At 40.2% G+C, this 25,325-nt stretch overlaps 1 protein-coding gene across 1 annotated transcript in view; it reads left to right on the forward strand.

The window, feature by feature from the left end:
- Positions 1-2,824: 2,824 nt before the first annotated feature.
- Positions 2,825-25,325, forward strand: part of mapk8ip2 (mitogen-activated protein kinase 8 interacting protein 2) — a gene marked incomplete at both ends in the record, with an annotated part of 31,172 nt that continues 8,671 nt past the window's right edge. The window contains 5 exons of the mRNA XM_083893562.1: positions 2,825-2,889; positions 15,879-15,984; positions 23,577-23,816; positions 23,932-24,010; positions 24,196-24,399. Of these exons, the coding sequence (XP_083749688.1) occupies positions 2,825-2,889; positions 15,879-15,984; positions 23,577-23,816; positions 23,932-24,010; positions 24,196-24,399 (694 nt within the window). The remainder of the gene's footprint in view (positions 2,890-15,878; positions 15,985-23,576; positions 23,817-23,931; positions 24,011-24,195; positions 24,400-25,325) is intronic.

Below are 25,325 nucleotides of genomic sequence, written 5' to 3' on the forward strand. Positions count from 1 at the left end.
TCTTTCATAGTTTTAGCAGAAAAGATTTAACAAGGAAACAACCCCATTTACTCTGTTAAATGCAACATGTAACATGTCAGAAACATGATGTAAGTGTAAGAAAACAGAAATCCCTGGGATGAAAGTGTAACGTGTTTTACACTGGCCTCTGAGTGATAATGAATATTACACATGTTCTACATCTGCCCACTTCAGAGTTTGTAAATCCTTCCATTTAAGGAAAATAAAAACACACCTGTGCTTAAAACAATGTCCTATTTTTCTTTAAAATAAAACATTTCTGTAACTTGTAAGGTCATAATTATAAGAGTAATTATGAGAGTAACTATCCAAAAATAACAGTACAACTTCATCAATAAAGTGGCTTTAATTTGCGAGCATTAGGATCAATTTCAAAACAAAAGTCCTGGAGTAATGGCAGGAAGAACACAATGGGGGTCGATGATCCAAGTTCACAAACTTCAATAACGTGTGTGTCCACCATTAGCCTCACGCAGAGCGCTACACCGGCAACGCATGGACATCACCAGGTTGTCGATCGTGCAATGATTCACATTCAGTTGTGTTGCCACAGCTGTAACGCTCAACCCAGCACTCCGCATGCCAATGGCACGCTCCCTCATGATTTGTGACATCTGTGGCATATTGACAAAGTGACAAAAGTCCACATTTTGGTGTGCCCTTTTATTGAGCAGACCATAAGGAGTGTCTGTGTACTGGTCACACATATTGACCACCACTCTGCCATGCTCCATGACTCTCAGGAGTTCAAATACTCAATAGGAGTGGCCGAGTGACACTGGACTACTGGGTTTAAGCAAAACAAATCATTCCATAAACAAATGTATCAAGAATCTGAGCAAATGTCATGACATTCTATTTTTGTTCACCATTTCAAGTGCTTGCATTTATATTTTTGTTGAGTATATTTATTTAAGTATGACGCCACAGGTTTTTCACTCATTAAGTGGGTATTTAATGCCCCCCTGTGGCACATTTGAGCATCTACAGCCTAGCAAGTAACACAATTTCAGCACTAAATGCCGTGAACAGCTCCATACTGCGCCATTGTCATGTATACAGTAGAACATGATATCTGCCAGAGTCTTGGGTGAGAATCTGTGATCCAGCCGTAAATACTAACATCACAGTATAATCATATTAAAGCAAAGTCAGTCAAATTAATACAAAATACACAGCATGCTTTTGTGTGATTAATATGAGTTATGGCCAAATGGGAAATTATTACATTTTGGTGTTGATCCAGGACTTAAAAAAACAACAACAACAACAGAATAGAGAGAATAGTCTTGACATTTAAGGTTTATATTCAGGATAACATATTTGTCTGCGGTTTCCATTGTGGCCTCACCATGCATATAATGTTACTGAAACCATATGGGACCTGCATAATTAGCCCACTTCTCACGTAATATCCAGCTAGCTTGGAAAGGGTACAAAGTAGGCATGGGCTTGAAGTGGGTAAACATGGGTGGGGCCACCATGGAAACCAGGGACTAACCCACTTGGGGCCCATATTGTCAGCCCAGATATAACTCTTATGGGAGCCACACCTGTTAAAAAAACGTTTGTATTGCCTTGAAAAGCCATGTAATAGTCCCTCATATACTGTATATGTACACAAAATCTGGAGCAAGATCCATTTGTGATTGATATCGATTGATTTCTCCCATCAGACCTAAGCATCCCTCGTTTTATTTGGATTCTAATTTATTACATATGTGTATGTGACGACCTCCGACTCAACTTCTTTGGTTGGCTTGCAGTCAGAAGGATGGATTCCGTATTGTATTTTCAGCGGACTGCATGTCGTCCCAGACTCATAACATACGAAAATAAGTAGTCACATACTTCAATATGAATTGATTGAATTGAAAATGAATGCTAGGCCATGTGTGTGCTTTTATTGCCCTCCAAGGTTAAAAACAAAGGTGACATGGGTTTGGTGTGGATAACACAACTATCAGTAATGCAATTTATACTGTTAGATTTGAAACAATAATTCAATATTCAAAGCACTGGCTACTCTGAGGGATAGGGGGGCCCCAAATCAAATTCAGCTTAGGGCCCCAAAAAGGCTTGGGCTGGCCCTGACCTTGAATTAATAAATGGGACAACTAAAGTTGAATGGAACTGAATCAATCAAATATATCTGCGACTGGAAATAGTTTGTTTTGCTTCTGTCAGACCTGCAGACATTAGCGCTGACAGCATCCGCTCAGGCAGGACGGTCCTGCGCAAGTGCGCATACGGGAACGGCACTGACGTTATACCCCCCCCAACACATACACCCCTCCCTCCTCCTGCACTGCTGGCCTCCCTCTCTCTCCCTCTCTCTCCCCTGTGTTTCCCGGCAGCATCACAACAGCAGACATTTGGCGATCATCGCAAACACGGACTGCGGTGCATTGACGCTGACTGTGACGCTCCTGCATCATCGTGGGAGCGAACACTGGATTGTATTCATTTTTTTTCCGTTTTTGATTCGTGAGCGGTGTATTCCTGCTGTGACTCCTCTTCTCCTCCCTCCTCCTCCTGCCCTGCGCGCGCGCCTCACGGTGGATGGTTGGATGCAGATTTGATGTTGGTGTTGTGCAGGCAGCTCGTCTGATTGCAGGCTTGCGGCCGGGGGAGGGGGGCATCCGCGGGTGAGTGAGCGGGAGAGAGAGAGAGAGACACCGACACCGACACTGTCCACGGCCGCGTCCGTCCTCCCTCTGCCCCCTGCCGCTGTGACGGTGAATGGACTGCGCCTCCTTCGTGATTCTCTGCATTCGCTCTGAGTCATTTGTGGTGGAAGAAGATGGCGGACAGGGCTGAGATGTTTTCTCTCTCCACTTTCCATTCCCTCTCTCCTCCTGGCTGCAGGTAAGAGGAGAGCGACAGTGGAGGGATGATGATGGTGATGATGATGATGATGGTGGTGATGAGAGGGAGAAAGGGCCCTAGACAGCAGGAATAGACCTGTTCTCTACTTTGTTTTTGATGCACATATGCATCATGGATAGTATCCTCATAGATGTACACTGTGACAGGCCTTCATAGGTGCTGCAGCTCATCACTGCTGCTCTGCTTGTGTTTGGAGCTGATTGTTCCTCATTTATTGTCACTGTCTGGAAGCAAATAATGGTCCAAATGTATGAAGGAGAGGGCAGATGATTGATCCCGAGCCGTGGCGACAGTCACTCACCCGCTTTGCGCATTCTCTGTGTGAGGGAGGCCCACGCCCTGTTGAGTCCAACCCAAAGCAAGGGCATGTTTGCTGAACAATGATTTTCACACAGAGGGAGAGAGAAGTCTGTCCCACTGATACTGATGCTCTGTGAAAAATTCTCTGATGGTGATGATGTTGTGACCTTATAGGACAATAGTTTCTCTCTTATTATTATTATTAGTAGTAGTAGTATTGAAGTGTTTCATTAAATGTGCCAACACAACAAAAGACAGGGAAAAGGAAGGAAAACAAATAGTTGTATTAGTATCCATAAGCCAGTACAGGTCCACTTCTGTCCTCACTTGTGTCTTTTGTCCTGCATGAGAGACAACCAAGTAGCACCAAGTGTCTTCCCAGTAATATTAGGCCCCATCTTTGTCTGGAGACACCACTTCTGATATCAGTGGTTTCCACAAAAAATAGAGTTGGAGGATGTGTTTGGTCTGTGTTGTTTTATGGAATGAACCATGGAAGTTCCTTGAAAGACAATTTTCCAAAAACAGCTGTCCATTAATGGTGACGTAATAGTAATACTCAACAAACATAAAAGCAACAAAGCAAAATAATGTACAAACGCATGCAGTTCACAAAAGCTCTTCATATCTATCATTATCACGTCTTCCATTATATGTAGTTTGTCCGTCCAAGTCTAAATTATTATCCATCCATTATCTACCGCTTTATCCTCCACCAGAGGGTCGCGGGGGTGCTGTGCCTATCTCAGCTGACATTGGGCGATAGGCGGGGTACACCCTGGACAGTTCGCCAGTCCATGACAGGGACACATATAGAGACAAACAACCATTCACTCACACTCTCACACCTACGGTCAATTTAGAGTGACCAATTCACCTAATCCCCTAAATTATTATCATTATTATTATTATTTTTATTATTATTATTATATTACTGCCAGTCAGCAGATGTCCATTACATGGAGCCATTGTTGGTGTTTAGTTGTTTGAGGACAGAATTGTTAAATTGAATGAAACTTGGACCTGGAATATTTCCACGCTAAAATATTGCTGCAATATTAAGATCTATTTTTGTCCAGGGCCATAGCCTAATGATATCCCGATATAATTAATGCATATTTCTTTTGTATCTGATGCGGTTTTCAGACACAATACTGTTCCTGCTGCAAGAACTTCATCTTCACACAGAGAACACATGCAATTTAAGAAATGTGACGACAAAACAATCGTCTGCAATTGAACTGAATCAAGTCATTTTAACTCAGCCACACAGGAATGATAGGAGGGATTGGATAGTGAAGGCTCTCTGTGCACTAATGCATTTCATTGTCCTTGTGTGTGTGTGTGTGTGTGTGTGTGTGTGTGTGTGTGTGTGTGTGTGTGTGTGTGTGTGTGTGTGTGTGTGTGTGTGTGTCCACATGTCCCACGTCCTCCAGAATGCAATCACATTAGCGAGCAGCTCCCAGTGGAGGTGTTTTTTTTCATCCACAAAATGCACTCATGCTGGATTTAGTTTCCTGCTGTAGCTTCACCTCATGAGCAGATCATATCAGATCAATACGTGACTTTGTTTTTCACATAATGACCTTAGAGCACAGCGCAGAGACGACCATTAGTGCGTCACAATTGTGAATTAACATCACTGAGAAAATGTTTATGACTTCATCCTGAGGGATGACAAGCACGGGCAAAACGACGGCCTTCTCATAATGTTCAATTCATCGATAACTAAATGAATCGTCAACCGTTTAGATTTTTATTAATAATCAAAACAACCTTTGTGATTTTTCAGCTTCTTAAACTTGAATATCTTCTAGTTTCATCACTCCATTTGGCAAAGAAAATAATAAGTAATGTTGATTTGTGGACAAAACGAGACATTTAGGAACATTTCAATGTTTGGGATCAACTGATCACATTTTATGGATCAAACGATTAATATAATAATCAACTGATCAGTCCTAGTCATTTTTCATTTCTTTGTCTTGGGTCAGCTGTGGAGTGAAATACAGATTGATCAGACTGACGAAACATCTGGAAATAAAGCATAGTTTGAGTTTATTTTTCCAATGGAATTGCATGCACCTCACCTTTGTTGTACACGTTTTTCTACACGCGTCGTGTCTTTTTCTCTATTCATGTGTAACTGAAACCACCTGTGTTTTAATGGTGCGCTACAATAATCTGCCTTACACAACAATAATAATCCTGTTTTCAACATAATCCATAAAAGACCCCCCCCCCCCAGCACCGGAAATGTCTACTGTAATTTCTCTGAGTGTAAATCAGCAGAAACCAGATTACGATGATACATTTTACAGATTTCTTTACATCAAGGCTTAATTTATATATTAATCTCATATATACATATATATGATCATTATGTATTATATTGGTCATGTATAATCCCTCTTTCGGTCAACCTAAACCAGAAAACGATGACCTACGTGTTCCAATGTTCAAAATTCAAAATTTGTGAAGGAATTGTTTTTTGCTGAGTCCACTTTTTGGATGCGTCCGAGGTGCAGCTGTAAATCTGTGAACGCCAATGAAAGGCAAGATTCTTCTTCTTCTTCAGGCTCACCGTGTTATTCTGCTCTGATTCAAGTAAACCAACATTAAGCTAAGCAGTACCCAGTATGTCAGACAGATTAATCCCAAGCTTTCCTTTTAAAAATATCATTTGATTTTTTTCTATTTAGTTTAGGAAGACTAAACGTGAACGGATTGCGTTAGAAATATTAGTCAATTTGATCAATTATTGAAGTCATTTTGGAGCACAAATGTGCTCTGGCTTCTCAAATGTTCTCTCAAAGGAGTTTTCCAGTTACTATCCCTCTGATTTACACCACTCTACCGCCCTCTTTAAATGTGTTTGAATCATATAAGTTGAGGAGTGGATGCTCCACTTTTGCCGTCAGGCTCTTTGAAGGCTGTTGGAGCAGGCAGAGAGAGGGAGGTGGGTGGGTGATGCTGGGTGTATGGTTACCACGAGGTAAGAGGCTTAAATCAAATACAGACTCATTTCAGCTTCATTTCTGCCTCCCATGCTCCCATCCTCTCTCTGTCTCTCATCTCTCACTCTGTACATCCTCAACATCTTCAGTCAGTATATGTTTCCATGCACATTGAAGGCAAGCTGTGGTGGGTTGAAGCTCAGCTACACCGTGTATTTGGACTACTTCCCTTTTCCCAGTATATTAGCGCTAGTGGGATATCAATTTATTGGCTGAAGTGTGAAGTGTGTCTGATGCTTCCCGCTTCTTAGTAAAAAGGTGGTTTCAGTTTAGGTTGCAGCTAGTTGTTAGCATTTTGAGTCTTAGCATATTCAGTTTTTGTATGTGATCTCATTGGTCCAAAATATGGAGCGGTGTGAAATGTGCCACGTTTTTGTCACCGTTGTCTTCTTCTATTATTTACAACTCGGGTACGAGGATTGAACAAATCATCGAAATTTCATCAACATCACCTGAAATTGTCCTGATCTATACACTTCTTATTCTAAAGACTTAAAAGGACACTGCATAGTATTCATGGGTTTATATGACCCAAAATCCACTTTTTTTATACATATTATATGCTCCTGCATTGTCTAGTCGCTGTATAATAGTTTTTGTTTCATTTTCGTAGTGTTTAAAAAAGTCATGTAAAATAACGGGCCGCTGTTGCATTGCCACTGTTAGCAGCGAGACGGCATGTTTCTACCGGAGCCTGTAAGGACAAACCCGAGAGAACAAATCAAGCGTCGCTTTACTTGTAGCGGAAGTCCCGCCTCCACTCTCTCTGCTTCGTCTGCTACATCCTCGTTCAGCCCTAGTGGGAACTGTTGAAGTGCAGATCGCCAAAGTCAGCTCCAGTCAAACTCTTGTCCGACTGAACGCACACATGCAGTCGTAGTTTGACTCCCAGGTGTGTTCGACTGACTTTGAGGAATTTGATTACGTAATATTTTAACAGTCTAGATTTAGTCATCTTTTTTAATAAAACAAGTTTTTTTTGGTGGTTAAATGGTGATAAATCTGATTACATGAACATTTCTCTCTCGTGGCTAATGTTCACCGTAAATATGATGACTCCATTGATCGGACACTGACCAAATTTTAAATCATGACATGATCAAAGCGACAAGCATCATCTCTGCCGTCACTTTAACAGTCGCGTGATCGTCAGCCTTGGATCCGACAGAGAGAACAGAGAGTGCTTCATTAGGTTAAATGCATGACTCATACGTGTGTGTGTGTGTGTGTGTGTGTGTGTGTGTGTGTGTGTGTGTGTGTGTGTGTGTGTGTGTGTGTGTGTGTGTGTGTGTGTGTGTGTGTGTGTGTGTGAGAGAGAGAGGTGGGGGGTGGTACATTACTGGAGACTGATGGTGGGTGAAAAGCCTGTGAAATTGATCTTATTTATGAGTCTGTGGCAACCACACAAAATCATGATGTCACCGAGGAGGAGCAGGTGCTCACGGTTAAAAGGCAGCTTAATCACAACAATGAGCCCATGTTCAGCCTCTATGTTCCATTTGTGTCTATGTTAGTGTTGTTTTTACAGAGCACTTTTCATTTTATTCTCATATCACCGTTTGACACTGCTACATATACACCTTTACACAAATGTGCTCCTAGTATTTGGAGCTCACAGGGACTTCAGTTCTATGTTCTTTTTCATTTCAGAAGATTTAGCCATGAAATGCTGGCTGAGGCTGATTGACTATAGTCATGAAAATAGTTACATTTGCTGTACAGTGATCAATAATTGTGGCGCTAAAATGAATGACCGTGTAGATGCTCAGGACTCAGTGTTTTAACACCTAATGATGTTTTTACTTTGACTCAATGAGGGAGAACAAAAGAAAAATAATAAAGAGTAAAGTTCTTACAGGCGGCAGGAAAGGAAACGTGGGTGTGCCATTACAGCAACATGACCAGGATCAGTGGATGGTGATTTTGTGCTGACTTGTTTTCTTGTTGTAAAGGACTCAGATTGTGCTCAGCGTGGCACAGATGACAGAAGATGGAGACTGAAGAATGACTGAATGTACAGCTGCTGAATTTGAGCTGTGGTTTTCATGTGGAAAACGACTTCAGGCACTCATACTGACAACCAAGTGAAATAACAACCCTTTCAGTTAATGTAGTGGGTCCATGGTTCTCAAACTGTGCTATGTGTAATTAGAGTGACCTTATCTCTCGTTCCATAACAGGATGTATGTGTGAGGAAGAGGAGGATGATGAGAGCAAATGATCTTATTGGGAATAAATCTGCCTCCTGTGACTTTGCTCCGTCTATTTACATATTTTAACATTACTTTGAGAGCTCAGTATTTTCTCATGTGGTATGAGAACCACTGGTTTAGGCGATTAGAAGACTAAAACCAAAGAAATATCTGCGTGTGGAGAGGGAGCTTACAAATATAACCAATAAAGAAAAAAGAGAAACTAATAAACCTTACATTAAATGGCAAAAATGTACCAGTCTCTTATAGATCAAAACCTCTGTTCCAAGAGTGACCTGCACAACAAGCAACACGTATAAAACACAATTAACAAACAAAGACAATAAAAAGTCACAACTAAAAAAAAAATATTACAAGAATCATTATAATAACACTCCAGTTAATAAGTTATCCGGTGGATATATAACATTCAAGCAATATTCTGCCAGTATTTGAGTGCACTTTAGGGACATTAAAGGTTCAGTAGTTACTGGATCTTGCTCTGTAAAAAATCTATTTAAGTGAGAGCAGATATGTGAGGTAGTTTGAGCTCTTCAGGGTTAAGGCTTTATATTAGAAAAGCATCTTCATTGTAAGGAGGTTCACTCTGTTTTGTGACAGAGAGAACAACGGTGTCTGTAGAGACACCCCCCCCCCAAAAAAAGGAAAAGAAAAGTCAGTTAAAAATACAAACATTTTGTGCAATTATAGCAATAAAATAAACACAATGCATTTTGCTGTATGACTGGCTTATCTACATCATATTTAAAGGTCCAGTGTGTAAAATTTTACCCATTTTTATATACAGTATATATATATCTTGGGAGCTGGGTCAATTCTACAGAGTTGTCCATTCAACACTGTATGAATGTTTTGTGTCCATTATAATAAACATTCATTCAGAGTTGTGATGCTCACTGAAGGCGTCATTGGTTCTCCAACACACTAGGAAGGAATTTGTGATTTGACTCAACTTCACCAACAAATACTGGTACATTTTAAACACAGTGCCTTTAAGGGTAAAACATTAAGGGTTTGTGTCTGCACTTAATATCTACAATTGATCATTGACATAGTTAGCTTACAGATGATGAAAACACAGTTGTGTGTTAAAGATGATTTTAAAGTGTAAAGTTTTGTTTCTATTTAAGAAGGTTAAACCTACTACAGGTTTATGTGCACAATTATACAAAAAAGCACAGTTTATCTATATATAAACTGTGCTTTTTTGTATAATTGTGCCACATTTGCATTTACCTTCAGTACCAATGTATTTGCACATTTCAAAGCTTACATTTATATTTTAGATTGTACACGGTTCACTTATTCAGGTTCAATGACTTTTCTAACACTGTCTATGTACTGTATATTAAAGGTGCATTATGTAATAAATCTAAATCAACTGGCCATAAAATCCTCCTAATATGTCACAGAGACTCAGGAATAATGTTCATATAACAAACTGAACTCACCAACAACAACAGTACAGACAAAATATTTGCATTAAAAAAATATTTTGCAGACTGCAAATCATGTTTATGTTTTGAAATCATGTTTTGGCATGTGGCGCCACCTACCACCGTCTACCAATCATTGCAGTCAGTAGAGTCTCAGCTGCCGAGCAACTGCAGGTTGCCAGTTACGTCAGAAAACAAAACCTAAAAGACCTCGGTATTTTGAATTTGAATGTAGTAACTGTTTTTGGCCACATTCTTACATATGGCACCTTTAACACTTATTTATTCAGTTCTTTTGACAGGTGTTTTTTTTTTTTAAATTGTATATACTATAATATATATATATACATATATATATACACACATATACATATACACATATACATATACATATATTATATATACTGTATATACACACATATATACATATACACACACACACATATATACACACACATATACACACATATATATATATACATACATATACATACATAAACATATACAGTATATACATAAATACACACACATACACATATATATATATATATACACACACACACATATATATACACACATACACATATATATATATATATATACACACACACACATATATATACACACACATACACATATATATATATATATACATACACAAAAACACAATTTCCCCCCAAGATGAATTATGATTCTGACAATAGTAGCTAGCTGTTGAGTGTCTGCTTCAGTATTAAGAAATAAGGCTGTAATATATTTTCTGGTTTCTTTGCTCCATATAACAAGATCATTAGAACTAAATGGTTTTATATATATGACATATGAGAACATCAACAAAATAAAAAGAAACAATCAAACTGCAGTCTGGAGGTGATGTTAGATACAAGGAGGGGGAAAGGAAATGAAAAACAAGGACTAGATGATATTAAAGATGGTTTATGTTTGGTTCAGTTGCATTCAGCCAGGTTTTTGAGATATCATCTCTGCTCCAATATTGTTAAAGGGATGCACTATTTTTCTGTTCACAGCAGCATTGAGAATTCAAGAACATTCTTATTTTGCTTCTTAAGAAATACTATAATATTGAGTATTACAGTTATTTGTGAAGGGGAATTGATTTTTTTTCCCTGCTGCTCTGTGTGGGTATAAAAACATTGTAATTACATCTATTTTGGGCATCATGGTAAGTGTGAAAATGGGACTAATGGTAGCAAATGACATTACAAGCCTTTGTTAAGACTGGTACTCCACAAAACGACTCTAAAAACAGTTCAGATTCAAACTGGTACAGAGGGGAAGGGGAACACAGCTTATATATACACATGAGGGAGACAACAAGACACAGGTGAATAATGAGGGCGGGGCAGACAATCAAGACTGGAGGGAAAACACACCGGGGCAGGAAGTGAAGCGATCTGAAACAGTTACATTTCCTGTTTTACACAATAAAACAGGAAATGTATCAGCCTTAATGCCAGAGGTGGCAATGCAGACAAAAGAAGGCAACTTCTGTTAAACATCAATGATTCAAAATTATTATTAAATTGAAATGATTAGTCACACAGTATATGGTGTATACCTGGTTGTGCACACTATTGGGTGTATTCTGTAGTTCATTACTTTCTGTCTGAATATATACGTTTCAGGGGCACAGACCTGGGTCAAATAAGCAGCTGGGTTATCACAAGCTCTCCTTGGCTTGTACACCTCTCTCTCTCCCTCACAGCTCCAAACAGCGATCATCAAGTTTGATCTTTAATCGATCACTTACCTGTCACGTCGGTCCGTGTCAGCTGTTTTTCTTCTTTCTTTTCTTCTGATTAATAAACAGCTTTTCAGCTGTCAAAGTATGTAGGATCACATTATGGCTTCATTACACCACACTTACGTTAAAGTAGGACTTTCTTTTGGTATGAAATGCACCCTGACCAGTGACGTGCAGTCAGGTTAGGCTGTCAGGGAAAATTTGAGGTTGAGTTCATGTAAGGTTTGATTATTTTTTTTAATTTTGTATTTTTTAATTTCAGATAACTTTACTTCAGGTTTGAATGTGTCCGCATTTGGTGATTTTCATAGTCCGTTCGCCGTTCGCCATAGCGTTCTATTACAGAGCAAAGGCACAGACCTCCTCTGCCTTTCTGCCTCATCGGCGTGAAATCCTAATTCAGTCCTAATGCTAATCGAACCATAGTATGTGGTGTAGGTAACAAAGAGTTTGTGGAAAAAACGGAATAAAACAAGTTAAAAACGTGTCATGCTTTAACCTTTTAACATTTTGGGTCTGTGTTTTGTTGAATTAGTTTACCTTCACATCAACCTTACAGGGACCAGTTGTACAGCTGCCACTGTATCATACATGGATAAAATAGAGGCCATAGAGAATCCAATATAAACAGGAGCTTGAGTCATGGACTAAGGGTCAATTCCAATTCCTATCTTAACCCTCAAGCTCAACCCTTAATCTTAACTGGTCCTCAAAACCAAGTGTTGAGGGTAATTTTGTCACTTAGAAATGTGACACCCCTTAAATGCAGATACGTCTTCAGACTGGGGCAGAATAAGTGAAAGCTGGGTCCAGTCTGTCAACTCCAAAAAAGAAGAAGAAGAACACATTTACGTCACGATTATTTATTTATTATTTTATTTCAGTCAAGTTATTAGGTTGTCAGTTAGTTATAAGATGATACTCATACAAATACCACAACCACGGACATATTCAGCTGACAGTTACCACACACCACGGCTTATTGAAAAGTAAACCATAGCAAACGATCGCGTGTGCGCACCGGCCGGCTATTGACAAAAGATCGTAAAATAAAAACAAATGTTACGCAACAATGACGTCAGTAATCCATAATATGGGTCTAAACTAAGATAATACAATGGTTTTCATCATTTTATATCTCTATTAACATAGAAGATACTTAATTTGTATCGCACTCGCTTCGCTGCTTTCAACGCCATCTTTCTTATGTGAAAACACGCAATGCATTCTGGGTAGTCCTTGCTCCCAAGGGTGGTCTCGGAAAATCTCAATATTGAGGGCGATACTGCCCTTAAACCTGGCCCTCAACTTAATTTTTCTGAGAATCGGGACAGCACTTGCACTAGAGGGAGCGCACATTTTTGAGATTGAGGGTTAAGCAAGGAATTGGAATTCACCCTTAATCTACTCAACATGGCTCCCGCCGTAAAGGAATGGTCTGCTCATTCCACAGTTAGAAGTGTTAAATGAAGTTTGGATTTGCCAAATCAATCAGCTTATACATGCTGGCAGAGCTGGTTAAGTCATTGGCCTGGTACTTCTGCTAAAGCAGCTTGATCCCTTCCTCTCTCAGACTTGTGCCTCTACAGAGGCAACATAACACGTTTCACTTTCAGTTTCCTTATACCTGACTATACCTGACACGTCCCTCTGTGAGCACCGCACAGACCAGAACTGCAACATGACGCTTCAGGATGATCCCTCCTGCACAGCTCTCTTGGATGGATTGAGTCTAAACAGGCTGATCACACTGGTGTCAACAATTAAAGTTATATCAGTTGTGACAAGGTGACCCTTGGGGCCTTTTAATGTTACTTGCCCCACATGTACTCCCACATGCATGCTCACTTAAAAGACAACCTCCTAAATAAATCGTATAAAACCTTCTATTTACTGGTTCTTGTATACGTACTGCAAATGTCATTGCTGTGCTGCAGTCATCAAATAACCATACAGTAGATGTGTGTGTTCTGTATGAAAGTTATAAACGACTGTAAACAGGGGTCAAGTGCCTTTGTCATTGTCTTTAAAGAAATCTCTCCATGTTGTTTTAAATCAATATGCCACTTCACAACAGTCAGTTCAGACACTGTCCAGATAAACAGCAAGGTCAGCCTTTATAGTTTTTAGGTCGTTTCCCACATATGGAAAATCAATGTGTTATATCTTAGACTTCAATATCAGGAGCAGTTGCAAAATAATCAACAATGTTCAGAATGAAAATTGAGCTGTGCATGAAATACCTTGATGATCTCCATTTTATCCGTTTTTCTTTCATTTTGCAATGCATTCCTGTCATTTTTCAAATTAAATTTTTGTAAAAGTAGATAACTCTACAAAGCCATAAAGGATATATTAAAATACTCTTGAACATAAAATAGGTATTAACTGCTGAAAACTGCAATGTAAACATTTACCATATAAATGTATATAGTGTATTCCAGGGGTTTCCATTGTGATGTTGCAATAAGAATATTTGTGACAATAGTTCTCAGAATTTCAAAATGTAATATACAACAATATGTAATTTATGATGCAAAATTAATCTATTCATTAAAATAAAATACATATAAATAACCCATTTAGGGCCACCTCTGCTGTAGACCCGTTCTAAAAATCCTGGTGGTTCACTAATTTAATTGTTTCCAATGTTTAGATTTGAAAACAGTCTGTTTTGAACTAAACCTCTAAACCACTGAGGTGTAAATCAGTATATATGGGCATCTTAGTAATGTTATTTGTAGTATTAAACATCAGTATATCTACTGCCTCTCTGGTCAAACACCAGCTACTGCATTCACATTTTATCAGTGGTACACTCCTCCATCACCCTCTTGTCCAACCGAGGCTTGTTGTCCCGGACTCCTCCCCCTTTTTTTTTTTTAATAACCATCAGTGCTTTCTCCTTTCTCTCTCTCCACCACAGTGTCATTTTCATTTTCCTTTATTTAACCAGGTAAAAAAAACTCATTGAGATTTAAAACCTCTTTTCCAAGAGTGACCTGGCACAAGTAGAATACGATCACACACTACAGATAAAACAAGAGTGGGATTTCATAATAACACAGTGCAATCACAAGATCCTAGTGAGCTAATTTATCCGTCATTAAAAAGTGAGATCCTGGACCAATCAGAGTGCCATAGATAATGTTGAAAACCCTGCTCACAAAAATGTTTATAATCACGTTTAAAAATAATACGTGGCCTTGCTTTTGGGAGCTTAGCTCGTCTGGTAGTAGCTATAGCACAATGATCGCTCATATCATTTGCAAATATACCAATATCTGAATATAAATGAGGAGTGTGAGTGATCGAGAGTCTCGTCTCACTGAGAACCTCACAGCAGCTGCAACTCGGTGGGAGATTTCACTACCAGGCCACGCCCCCTGCACTGCTCCTCACTCTCCCTCCCTCCCCCTCTCTCACACTAAGCACTCAAAATCATGCATTGGGCGGAGTTAGCTTCAGAAGAGGGTTTAGTTACACTTTAAATTCTGCCTGTACTCTATGTGTGTGTGTGTGTGTTTTTGTGGGTTTTTCCAAATAAACCATCATTCAGACTTTTTTCCATCATCTTAAATCTTTTCCATGACCATCATTTACTGTTGTAGTATCCTGTTGTACATGAACGCAGAGCAGCAGCATTGCCACACACTAATTACTGTGGTTTTCTTTCACCCTCATAAGCATCAGCACATCCCTGTGTAGACAGGACACCTATATGAGTATGTGTGATGTAAGCTCACATCTATATGTAATATATGGAGTGTCCTTTCCGTAGCAGCAAAGCTGCAATGCAGCATTTTCCTCAAGCCAGCTGCTGTAGAACCGAGGGGTCTGCTGAAATGAATGAGATGGAGTCTGATCAAGAGAACTAGCCGTGTTGTGGATCATTACAGAGACAAGCTATACACTTCTGTGCTGTTAATAGAAGTGTGGAGACTCAGAAGCAATGACCAATATTTCCTTACATGATGAAATGTTTCTGTTTTTATTCAGCAGCACTGACATGTGTCACAACGTGTTATAAGTTAATGTAAGTAATGTGGGTGTTAGCGAGGCTGTCTCCGTGTCACACCCTGACATGTGTTGGGTTCCCTCAGAACAGTGGCTCAGCGTGTGTGGGCATGAATCAGTGAGAAATGCCTCTCCGGATTTTTTTCGCTGATGAAACTGGGATATTACATAACACATAATATACTGTGTAGTGAACATGCTGTCTCTCATGTATTTCCAGGCCATCCCATGACATCAGCCTGGAGGAGTTTGATGATGAAGATCTCTCTGAAATTACAGATGACTGTGGGATTGGTCTCAACTATGACTCTGATCCGTATGAAAAGGTATTTGCTTCTTTGTTTTAATGTTATCTCTTACAAACATTTAAAAAAAGTTTTTTTCCCCCACTCTAAACACAAACTCAACAGAGGCCGGTTGTACAAAACTAAGATAAGGGATTTAGCTGGGCTATGTTGGTTATCTTGGCTTAATTTATCTGGCTGGGGGAAAGCAGGATATGTTATGACATAAGTTACCATGGAGATTTATCCTGTGGCCTAAGCCTGATCTGGAGCAGGTTAAGTTCCAGGATTTATTAAATCTCATCACTCATCTCAGCCAGCAGTCACCACAAATGGAAACCAATAGTTATTCCACTGACCACTACACTATGTTCTCACATTCAACTATAACCACGGTGTCATCATCTAAATTTGTAATCATTGATTACAATAATAATTTCATAGAAATATAAGAACGCCGCAGTTGTCATGGTGAATCTGAGAACCTGTGAGCGCGCACTGATCCAGGATTGGTTTCACCTGGCTTGATGAATCCGTGTCTGCTCATCACTAGCTTGGTCTTTGTGCAACCAACTGAGCCTGGACGCCTTTGTTTTGGAGTCGTTGAACCAGGCTCAGTCATTTATCCTGGATAACTGAATCCTACTTTTGTGCAACGGGGCCCAGATTTCTTTCAAATGGAAACAAGACACTTAAAAGCACTTTCGTTCTTCTCAAAACTGATTTCTTCTATTTAGACAACACACACAGCTATTATGTCCTTATGTTATACAGAGCGTTAAATATGAATGAATTCAATCAAAAACACGACCATCAGAAGGATATTTTGGCTTCATTAGGCCATTTCTATTCTTAATTAATTAAGTTAACTGAACTTGCATGTTGATGCCTCAAATGACGACAAATATGTATAAAATGTATCTAGTTCACATAATATGTAGTCATTTTGTAGTAGTGTTAGATTTTAAAGGTCAGTGCTTTTTTAGGGGAACAAAAGCCCCTTTTCCACTAGCCCGACACGCGTTTCTATTAGTAATAGTACCTGGTACCTGGTACTTTTTGTAGTACCTGTTCTGGCGAGATTCCAGAGATGATACTACTTGTGACGTTGTCAGACTGCCGGTCAAAGGAAGAGTCACGAGCAAGACGTCCAACACGAAAATCAATGCCGAACTGTAGCTCAAAACCCTGAAAACGTGTTAATCTCAATGGTGGAAAAACACAGGAAGTGTAGTCACAAAGTGTAAGTAACCAAAATAAAACAGGAAGTAATAAATAATGCTAACAAAACACTTTGGAGTCACTTTGTTGATACATGAGCTTCAAATTTTCAGAAAGGGTCACATAGTGATGCAGTGGCTGTTATTGTTGCCTCACAGCAAGAAGGGTTGGATCCTGACTCAAGGGCCTTTCTGTATGGAGTTTGCATGTTGTCATGTTCTCCCTGTGGGATTAGGATAATTGGACCCTCTAAATCTTTACCGTAGATGTGAATGTGAGAGCAAATCTCTGTGTGGGCCCCCTGTCGTGAGCTTTTGTGGAGGATAAAGCGGCAGAAAATTGATGGATAGAAACTGCAGGGCTATGAAGCATCTAGAAAACAGATAAATACTAATTACTTTTCTGTTTGGTTGAGATTATGTGACATGTTACACCACCATCGACTCCTTTGCAATTTCCAGGTGACAAATATGCAATTTTTTGCCACTCTCAATCAAAACACCAACAAAAGTTTGAAGATGTTAGGGAGCAGCATGGGACATGAGAGAGAAATATAGATTCTGGCTTGGTTTCTCGAGAGCACAGCTTTATTTGCAGTATTGCTGTCTTAAGTAAGTGCCTTCAGATTATAATCTACAGTCTTGCAGTTTCTCCAGCATTGCAGTCACTTCAGTAACGACCACGTGCCGCAGATATTCATGAAAAAAGCTGAGATGTCTGTGTCTCATCAGCTGATTCTCCTGAAAACTATACAGAGCAAACAGCATATGCTTTACTGAGCAGGTTAGACTATGATTTAATTAACACATTCTCTCTCTCTCTCTTTCTCTGGAGAGTGATGTAAGTGTGTTATGCTGGTGCTGTGGTGGAGGCAGCGCTGCAGCAGAGGGGGTGACCCAGTGCAGTTTGCTGCTATGCAGAGACAACCTCCTTCCAGCTTTCCCTCTCTCGCTCTCTCCCTCCCATATGTCTTCCTGACCTGCTATGCAGAGTGTTGCTTGGAGACAGAGCTCCCTCTCCTCCATCTCTCCCTCCTCCTCCATCTCTCCCTCCTCCTCCATCCCTCTCTCTCCTCCATCTCTCCTCTGCCTCCCGCTTAAAAGATTCCCTTCTTTGACTTTCTCACTCTCTCTCTCTCTCTTGCACTTCTCTGCTGCAGAGATTTACTGTAGCTCAGTGATGCTCCGTTCTCAGGGTTAAGCTCTTGAATTAAATCTGCAATAATATATTTTGCTCGCTCATCAGCAAAACACATTGAGGACAACTAGCAAAGCTCTTTGTGTTCTTTGAATAGCAAGAAATGAGAGGGGCTAGAGCTGAGCTATTTTGGTAAATCATTCTGTATATTGTGAATTTTATGTGAGTTGCAATAAATATCATGTTTAGCTGCATAATTTCTGGTTATTTCCATGTCTACCATAAAGCATGGAGCAAATGGGCAACCACATTTGTATACTACTCCATATGAAACATCAAAGTTACTACTAGTTAGCATCATATGTGTCCCTCATAACAATTAGTAATTGCCTTTGCTGTTGCCAAAGGTTTGCCCGAACAACAATTCCCATGATTCCACACTGCTTCATCAAACTAGGTGTTCTAATTGTTTTTGATTAAGAGACTTCATGAAGCAGAAACGATGTAACAGCATTGTCTTAAAATAACACCAAAAATGTCAATTTAGCACCAATAGATTGATGATTAGGACAAGAGACAATCAGATTAAAAGACTGTTTTAGTGTTACCACTAGACTGCTTTAGTGTGTATGTAAATGAAACACAAACTATATGAAGCAACAGTGTCTGTATATCCCAATAATAATACATTCTAAATAATTAAATAATTGTACTCCATTGGTGTTACTTGAATTTCGTTGTTTTAAATTGCAATTTATTTGCGAGTTCTTCCTTGTCATGGCACGGATGTCACGTCTTTGCCTCTCACATGCCATCACACACACACACACACACACACACACAGAGACAGATAATTCCATGTGTTAAGTAAATATAATTGATGCAACAGTGCGATGTGTGACACTGTCAACAGCAGCAGTCATCAGTCTGCTTTACTGGTGACTGCTGCTGCTGCTGCTGCTGCTGCTGTTGGTTTTCATGTCAGTTTGACTCGGTCATAGTGGACAGCAAACCTTTGATGTTTTGAGGGATCAGCTAATCTCGATGGGGGATTATGCCCCAGCCCCAAACTCCAAGGACACAGCTTATTCTGACATTTAAAGCTTGTAGGGTAGGCAATTAAAGATCCATCATATCAATGTCAGTTTTTTTTTTATCCTGGCCATTTCTCACTATATCATATATAAGTACTCCTTTTTCTAATATCTGTGGTGAAAAGAGAGGATTTTTGAGCTAACCTCTCCATTTCCCCGAGCATGCCAGGGAACAAGAAAAAGGAGAACATACTGATGAAAATGGTAAAGGGAATTTAGCACATGCAGGGGTTGTCACAGAAGCACAATATGATTTGCCAAGGTGCCACTGATGTAGGGTAGGGGAACGTTGTGCTGCTTGGAATGGAATTGAAGCCCAAATGCTAACTTCTAGCTGCTGTGAAAGAACTGTCTGAATTAGTTTTCCATTCCATTAACTCAGCAGTGGTGTCTGTTATACTTGCTGTGGTCAAACTCTTGAGTTTAAAGATGGGGATTTACACGGAGAGTGGTCTGCATTAATGTAAGCATGCACACACCGACACACATGCTATCAATGAACCAGCAGAATCAACATGAATATATCTCTTTTAACCTTTATTTATACTGCTAGAGTAATACTGCAATACTGGAAACTTTTGCAAAGGGAGCCCGGTGATGCAGCAGTGAATGTGTATGAGCTGCACGTGTGAAATCAACAGCCAATGACAATGGTGTCAAGGATCAGACTCTACACATCGGCACATGAGATATGAGATAGCATGCAATAATCGTCACTGTGTCGTTGAATATTACAATGATGAGGATATGATTTGGGATTACTTTTTTAATTCCAACATCTTGGTTTTATTAAATAAAATTAACATATATGTATAGTTTATGCAATTCTAATAATAATGAAAAGCATCCCTTACCCGGATGGAGAGAAAATGATTAAAAACAAAAAAACGGTAATCTATATATAGTTATAGGTGAAGCGGTCTTTATGATATGTGTATAACTTTTTCATTATGTAAAATACATGTGCTGAAATTGCAATGACAGTACATTTTCAGTGTATTATGCGGCACCACCTGCACTGTCTGGGCAGCATCACATTCGTGCTCAATCAGCTGCTGTGCATTAGTCAGCAAGAACGCTGGACAGTTGGCACCTCTGTCTTGTTTGTTCTCTGTTGACCTGACGTCTGTTAGATCTAACAACACCACTTCATGCTCTGCTTCCCCTTCTCTCCCCCCCGACGTCCTCTTCATTCACAAAGTCCAGCAGCCAATTCTCGCTCAAGGACTCTTTGTCTCACGTGTGCACTGCTGCCTCTGTCAGCAGGTCACCTCATTAAGAATGGCCACACACACTTCTGCTCTGCTGCAGATGCTGAATAAGCATTTGGTCTGTACTTATTAGAGATGCAATGGCTGCCTTGCCCTCTTTTTTCCACATTAATATCTCTTTGCCTAGTGATCAGCATACACACCATAATCCTGCTCTATGGTAAATTAACTGTATATTTATATAACCAGTATAAGCCTCTGCCTTTCATCCCTCCCTTTCCCAATTCTTTCACAACTCTGTGGCATTACATCCTTCTTTGGTTTATGTCAACTGAGATGTCTTCATTTGTGCATGCATGTTTGGACTGCTGTAGATTCATGTCAGCTTCTGAAGGCTACAAAAACCAAAGTAATAATACACTTATACAGACATTCATGGATAGTACATTAAATTTTAAAGCCTGGAGTTTGCATGTTCTCCCCGTGTGAGTGTGTAGCTTTTGGTGTGTAGCTCTGGGTTCTCCAGTTTCCGCCCTCAGTCCAAAAACATCCATCCATCATCTACCGCTTTATCCTCCACCAGAGGTCTCAGCTGACATTGGGCGATAGGCGGGGTACACCCTGGGCAGTTCGCCAGTCCATCACAGGGCCACATATAAAGACAAACAACCATTCACTCACACAGCTACGGTCGATTTAGAGTGACCAATTCACCTAATCCCCACATTGCATGTTTTTGGACTGTGGGAGGAAGCCGGAGAACCTGGAGAAAACCCACGCACGCACAGGGAGAACATGCAAACTCCTTGCAGAAAGGCCCTTGTTCCGAAGTTGTTCCAAACAGGGCTCGAACCCAGGAATCCGGGTCTTCTTGCTGCAAAGGCAAAAGTGCTAACCACTACACACCAACTGTGGGCCCCCTGTCCAAAAACATGCAGAGGTTAATTAAATTGACTGTAGGTGTGAATGTGAATGTGGATGGTTCCGTGTGTTGGACTGCAATGGACTGGTGACCCGTGTGACCCCGCCTTTAGCCCTGTGTCAGCCCTGCGGCACTCATGTGGAGGATAAAGCAGGATACAGTGACTGAATGAGTGAACATGTGTGCTCTTTGATGTTTCTAAGAGTCTCTGTTTATTAACTCACAACACTTCCCCTGACAGCAGGTGAGCATGTGTGCGTACTGTACTGTCTGCTTCGTAACAGTCACAGGACCGGATGGGATGTCCTTGGGAACTGGAGACCATGGTGATCGATTGTCACCAACACACAACCCTTTATTTATAGTCCTCTCTCTGTGTTTCTTTAAGCTGCTCGTCTCTCTGTTGTTGGCTCCACTAAAGAATGTCTCTTGACAGCACAGATGATTCTGTCAAGCAGATGTGCCATTTTCACAACCAAGTTGATGGATCAGAGGATATTTACTCTGCCATAGGTCACATATCCCCAGTGATGGATTATAATGGATCATGATGTGGGGAAACGGCAGAGTGAATCTTGACAGTAAATCAGTGAAGTCAGAATAGAGAAATAGCATAACACACAATTTCAAGACATTTCTCCACAGCTTAGTCACAGTCATGTTTTAACAGAGAATATTCATGTGTAGACTCTGGGGGGAGATTGACTGTGTATTTATGTTGCTGTAGCACAAAGTGGAGGCACCAGGAGTTAGCAAATCTGTGAGGTGGATGGGTGAAAGGGTGAGCTTTGATTGGTCCATTAAAAAAAAAAAAAAAAAAAGCACTGCACAGAAGGGCAACAGAACTGCTGTGCTGGTCAATCTGCAAACCAGATGCATCAATCCTCATGTTTGGATTGTCAGATACAGTCAGATCATAGAGTGTAGATCTATAGATCAGTGTTAGTCAGAGACCTTCTCTGCTCCTGATGTAATTCTGATGTTAAAACAACCAGTTAAGATCCCACAGCACAGCCCTATGAGTAATTGTGACAGTTGAATCTTTCATTTTCCTCAATGTTAACCAGCACAGTGAGAGGTGTGTCAATACAGTAAGTGACTTTTATATGCAGCAAACATACAGATAAACACTATACAGCAACACACTTGTCTGTTGAACTTCAAAAATCACTTAGTGCATCACTTTCTGGGAAACCATCTGAAACCCGAGAGATGTTGGAACTATCGACTTGAATTTGGTTGCTCCTCTTACATTATCCTTTCATCTTTGTGTTACTGACAGACGCACGCAGTCTGGTTTCCATGGTTTCCATTCATCAGGGGACATGGCATTCACTTACATTAATTTCCTGGAGACTTAGTCTCACATTAGCTACTACTGAACTGACCTTAAACCTGATCCTAACCATACATGTCCACTTTAAAATGTAATAGTTTACATTAGGGGGACTTACTGTGTTGTCCCCTTAAGGAAGGCAAGTCCCCATAATGTGAATATGTAAACATATTAAGGTCCCCACAAAATAATAAAACAAATGCTTCTGACGTTAAGCTGCAGCTTCTAGTAACTGGACAATTAACAAGCAACGTTGCACAGATAGAGTGGATAATGTGCTGTCACTGCATCAATGCAGTCCTCATAGGTTCACATGCATGAGACCCAAGAGAACCTAAAGAACAAACTACAATCTGTTAATATAATTATGTTTATTAGGTTCCCACCACTGTGCTTTGATATGTGTATGTTTGCCAGCATTTTACTGATGCCATCTGTTCAGTCAAAGAACATTGGCTGCATGCTGTCCATCTGTGTCCTCCTAATTTCTCAAAAACATGCTAATGTTTTGTCAAAAAATGAAAAAGAAACTGTATAAAATGATAAAAGGTATCGGGTTTCCCTTTGTCTGCTCACTAAATAGTAGCTTACTATCTATTGTAAAAAGGAAATATGCTATAAGTGGCACATTTAACATCTGAATGATGACTAGTGAGTGTCACGTTATCCAGTGTCTCCATGACTAACTCAGTCTCTCTCCCTGTCTTTTTCAGGATTCTCTCATTCTGGAAAAGAGTGACTTGCACCACCCAGTCTGCTCCTTTCAGGATGACTTCCAGGAGTTTGAAATGATTGATGATGAAGATGAGGATGATGAGGAAGAAGAGGAAGATGATGATGAGGTTGACCCTGATGCGCCTCCATCCCCATTTGCGTCCCCTCCTCTCTCGCCTACTCTTGGTACTCTAAAGAGCAGACCCACCACCCTGAACCTCACCACTGCTGTGTCGCAGGTAAGCACACGGAAGCTCTGACCCCACAGTAATCACCGGTTATGCATCATCCAGTCCAGTCACCATCATTGTGATGAATATGCTTGTTAAATACATTCCTTTCTCTTCTGTCAAGGATTCTCTGAACAACAACAGCAGTCTGTCTCCAAAGAAAGGAAGCTGGCAGGACTCCTTACGCAACCCCACCTCACAGGGTGAGCACATTAAATTAATTCACCTGTAACCAGACTGGTTTTCCTTTACTGCATGTAAAACAAAGAATCTTGACCAATACAAGTGAGGTACATATTAACGCTTATGTAATAGTTATCCCATATGGGATTGTTACAGTTGCCTCCAAATTTAGTTTGTTAACCTTAATTATTCTCTCTAATTATAGGCCGTCTGTCCCCAACCCACTCATGTCTGGAGGATGGTAGCCATGTGACAGGCCAGTGTCCAGCCTCTCCAGTCTCCCAGGCACCAGTGTCTCAGAGCAAAGGTACTCCACCAAAACAGACAGGGGAGGGTAGGAACCCCCAATCCCCTCACAGGCCCCTCCTCTGCGACATGGAGGGCAACAGGCGCGAGCGGCCCGAATACGGTAACAAGAAGGCCAGCCCAGCAAGCTTAGAGCTCATCCCATTAACATCATGTTGTGAAATGAAACGATGTGACGGGAAATTGACAAAAAAGTTCAGCAAACCATTATTCTTTTCATTCTTATAAACCTAATTAAATGAGTATCTTACAAATGACATTAGGTTTGCTGAACTTGACCATCCTTCATCTTTTTTTTTTAAACTAAAAAATGCAAACATCCTTTATCTCTCTTTATCCATTAGTATCGGGGTGAATTCCAATTCCTTGCTTAACCCTCAATCTTAACCCTCAATCTCAAAAATGTGCTCCCTCTAGTGTAAGTGCTGTCCCGATTCTCAGAAAAATTAAGTTGAGGGTCAAGTTTAAGGGCTGTATCGCCCTCAATATTGAGATTTTCCGGGACCAGCCTTGGGAGCAGGGGCTACCCAGAATGCATTGCGTGTTTTCACATAAGAAAGATGGCGTCGAAAGCAGCAAAGCGAGTGCGATACAAATTAAGTATTTTCTTTGTTAATAGAGATATAAAAATGATGAAAACCATTGTATTATCTTAGTTTAGGCCCATATTATGGATTACTGACGTCATTGTTGCGTAACATTTATTTTTATTTCTATTTATTACTTCTGTCAATAGCCGGCCGGTGCAGACAATCGATCGTTTGCTATGGTTTACTTTTCAATAAGTCGTGGTGTGTGGTAACTGTCAGCTGAATATGTCCGTGGTTGTGGTATTTGTATGAGTATCATCTTATAACTAACTGACAACCTAATAACTTGACTGACAAACGGATCGTAATAAATAATCCTGACGTAAATGTGTTCTTCTTCTTTTTTGGAGTTGACAGACTGGACGCAGCTTTTGCGTTATTCTGCCCCCTACAGTCTGAAGACGTATCTGCATTTAAGGGGTGTCCCATTTCTAAGTGA

Source organism: Microchirus variegatus (assembly GCF_963457635.1).
Source record: "Microchirus variegatus genome assembly, chromosome: 8".
NCBI lineage: Eukaryota > Metazoa > Chordata > Actinopteri > Pleuronectiformes > Soleidae > Microchirus > Microchirus variegatus.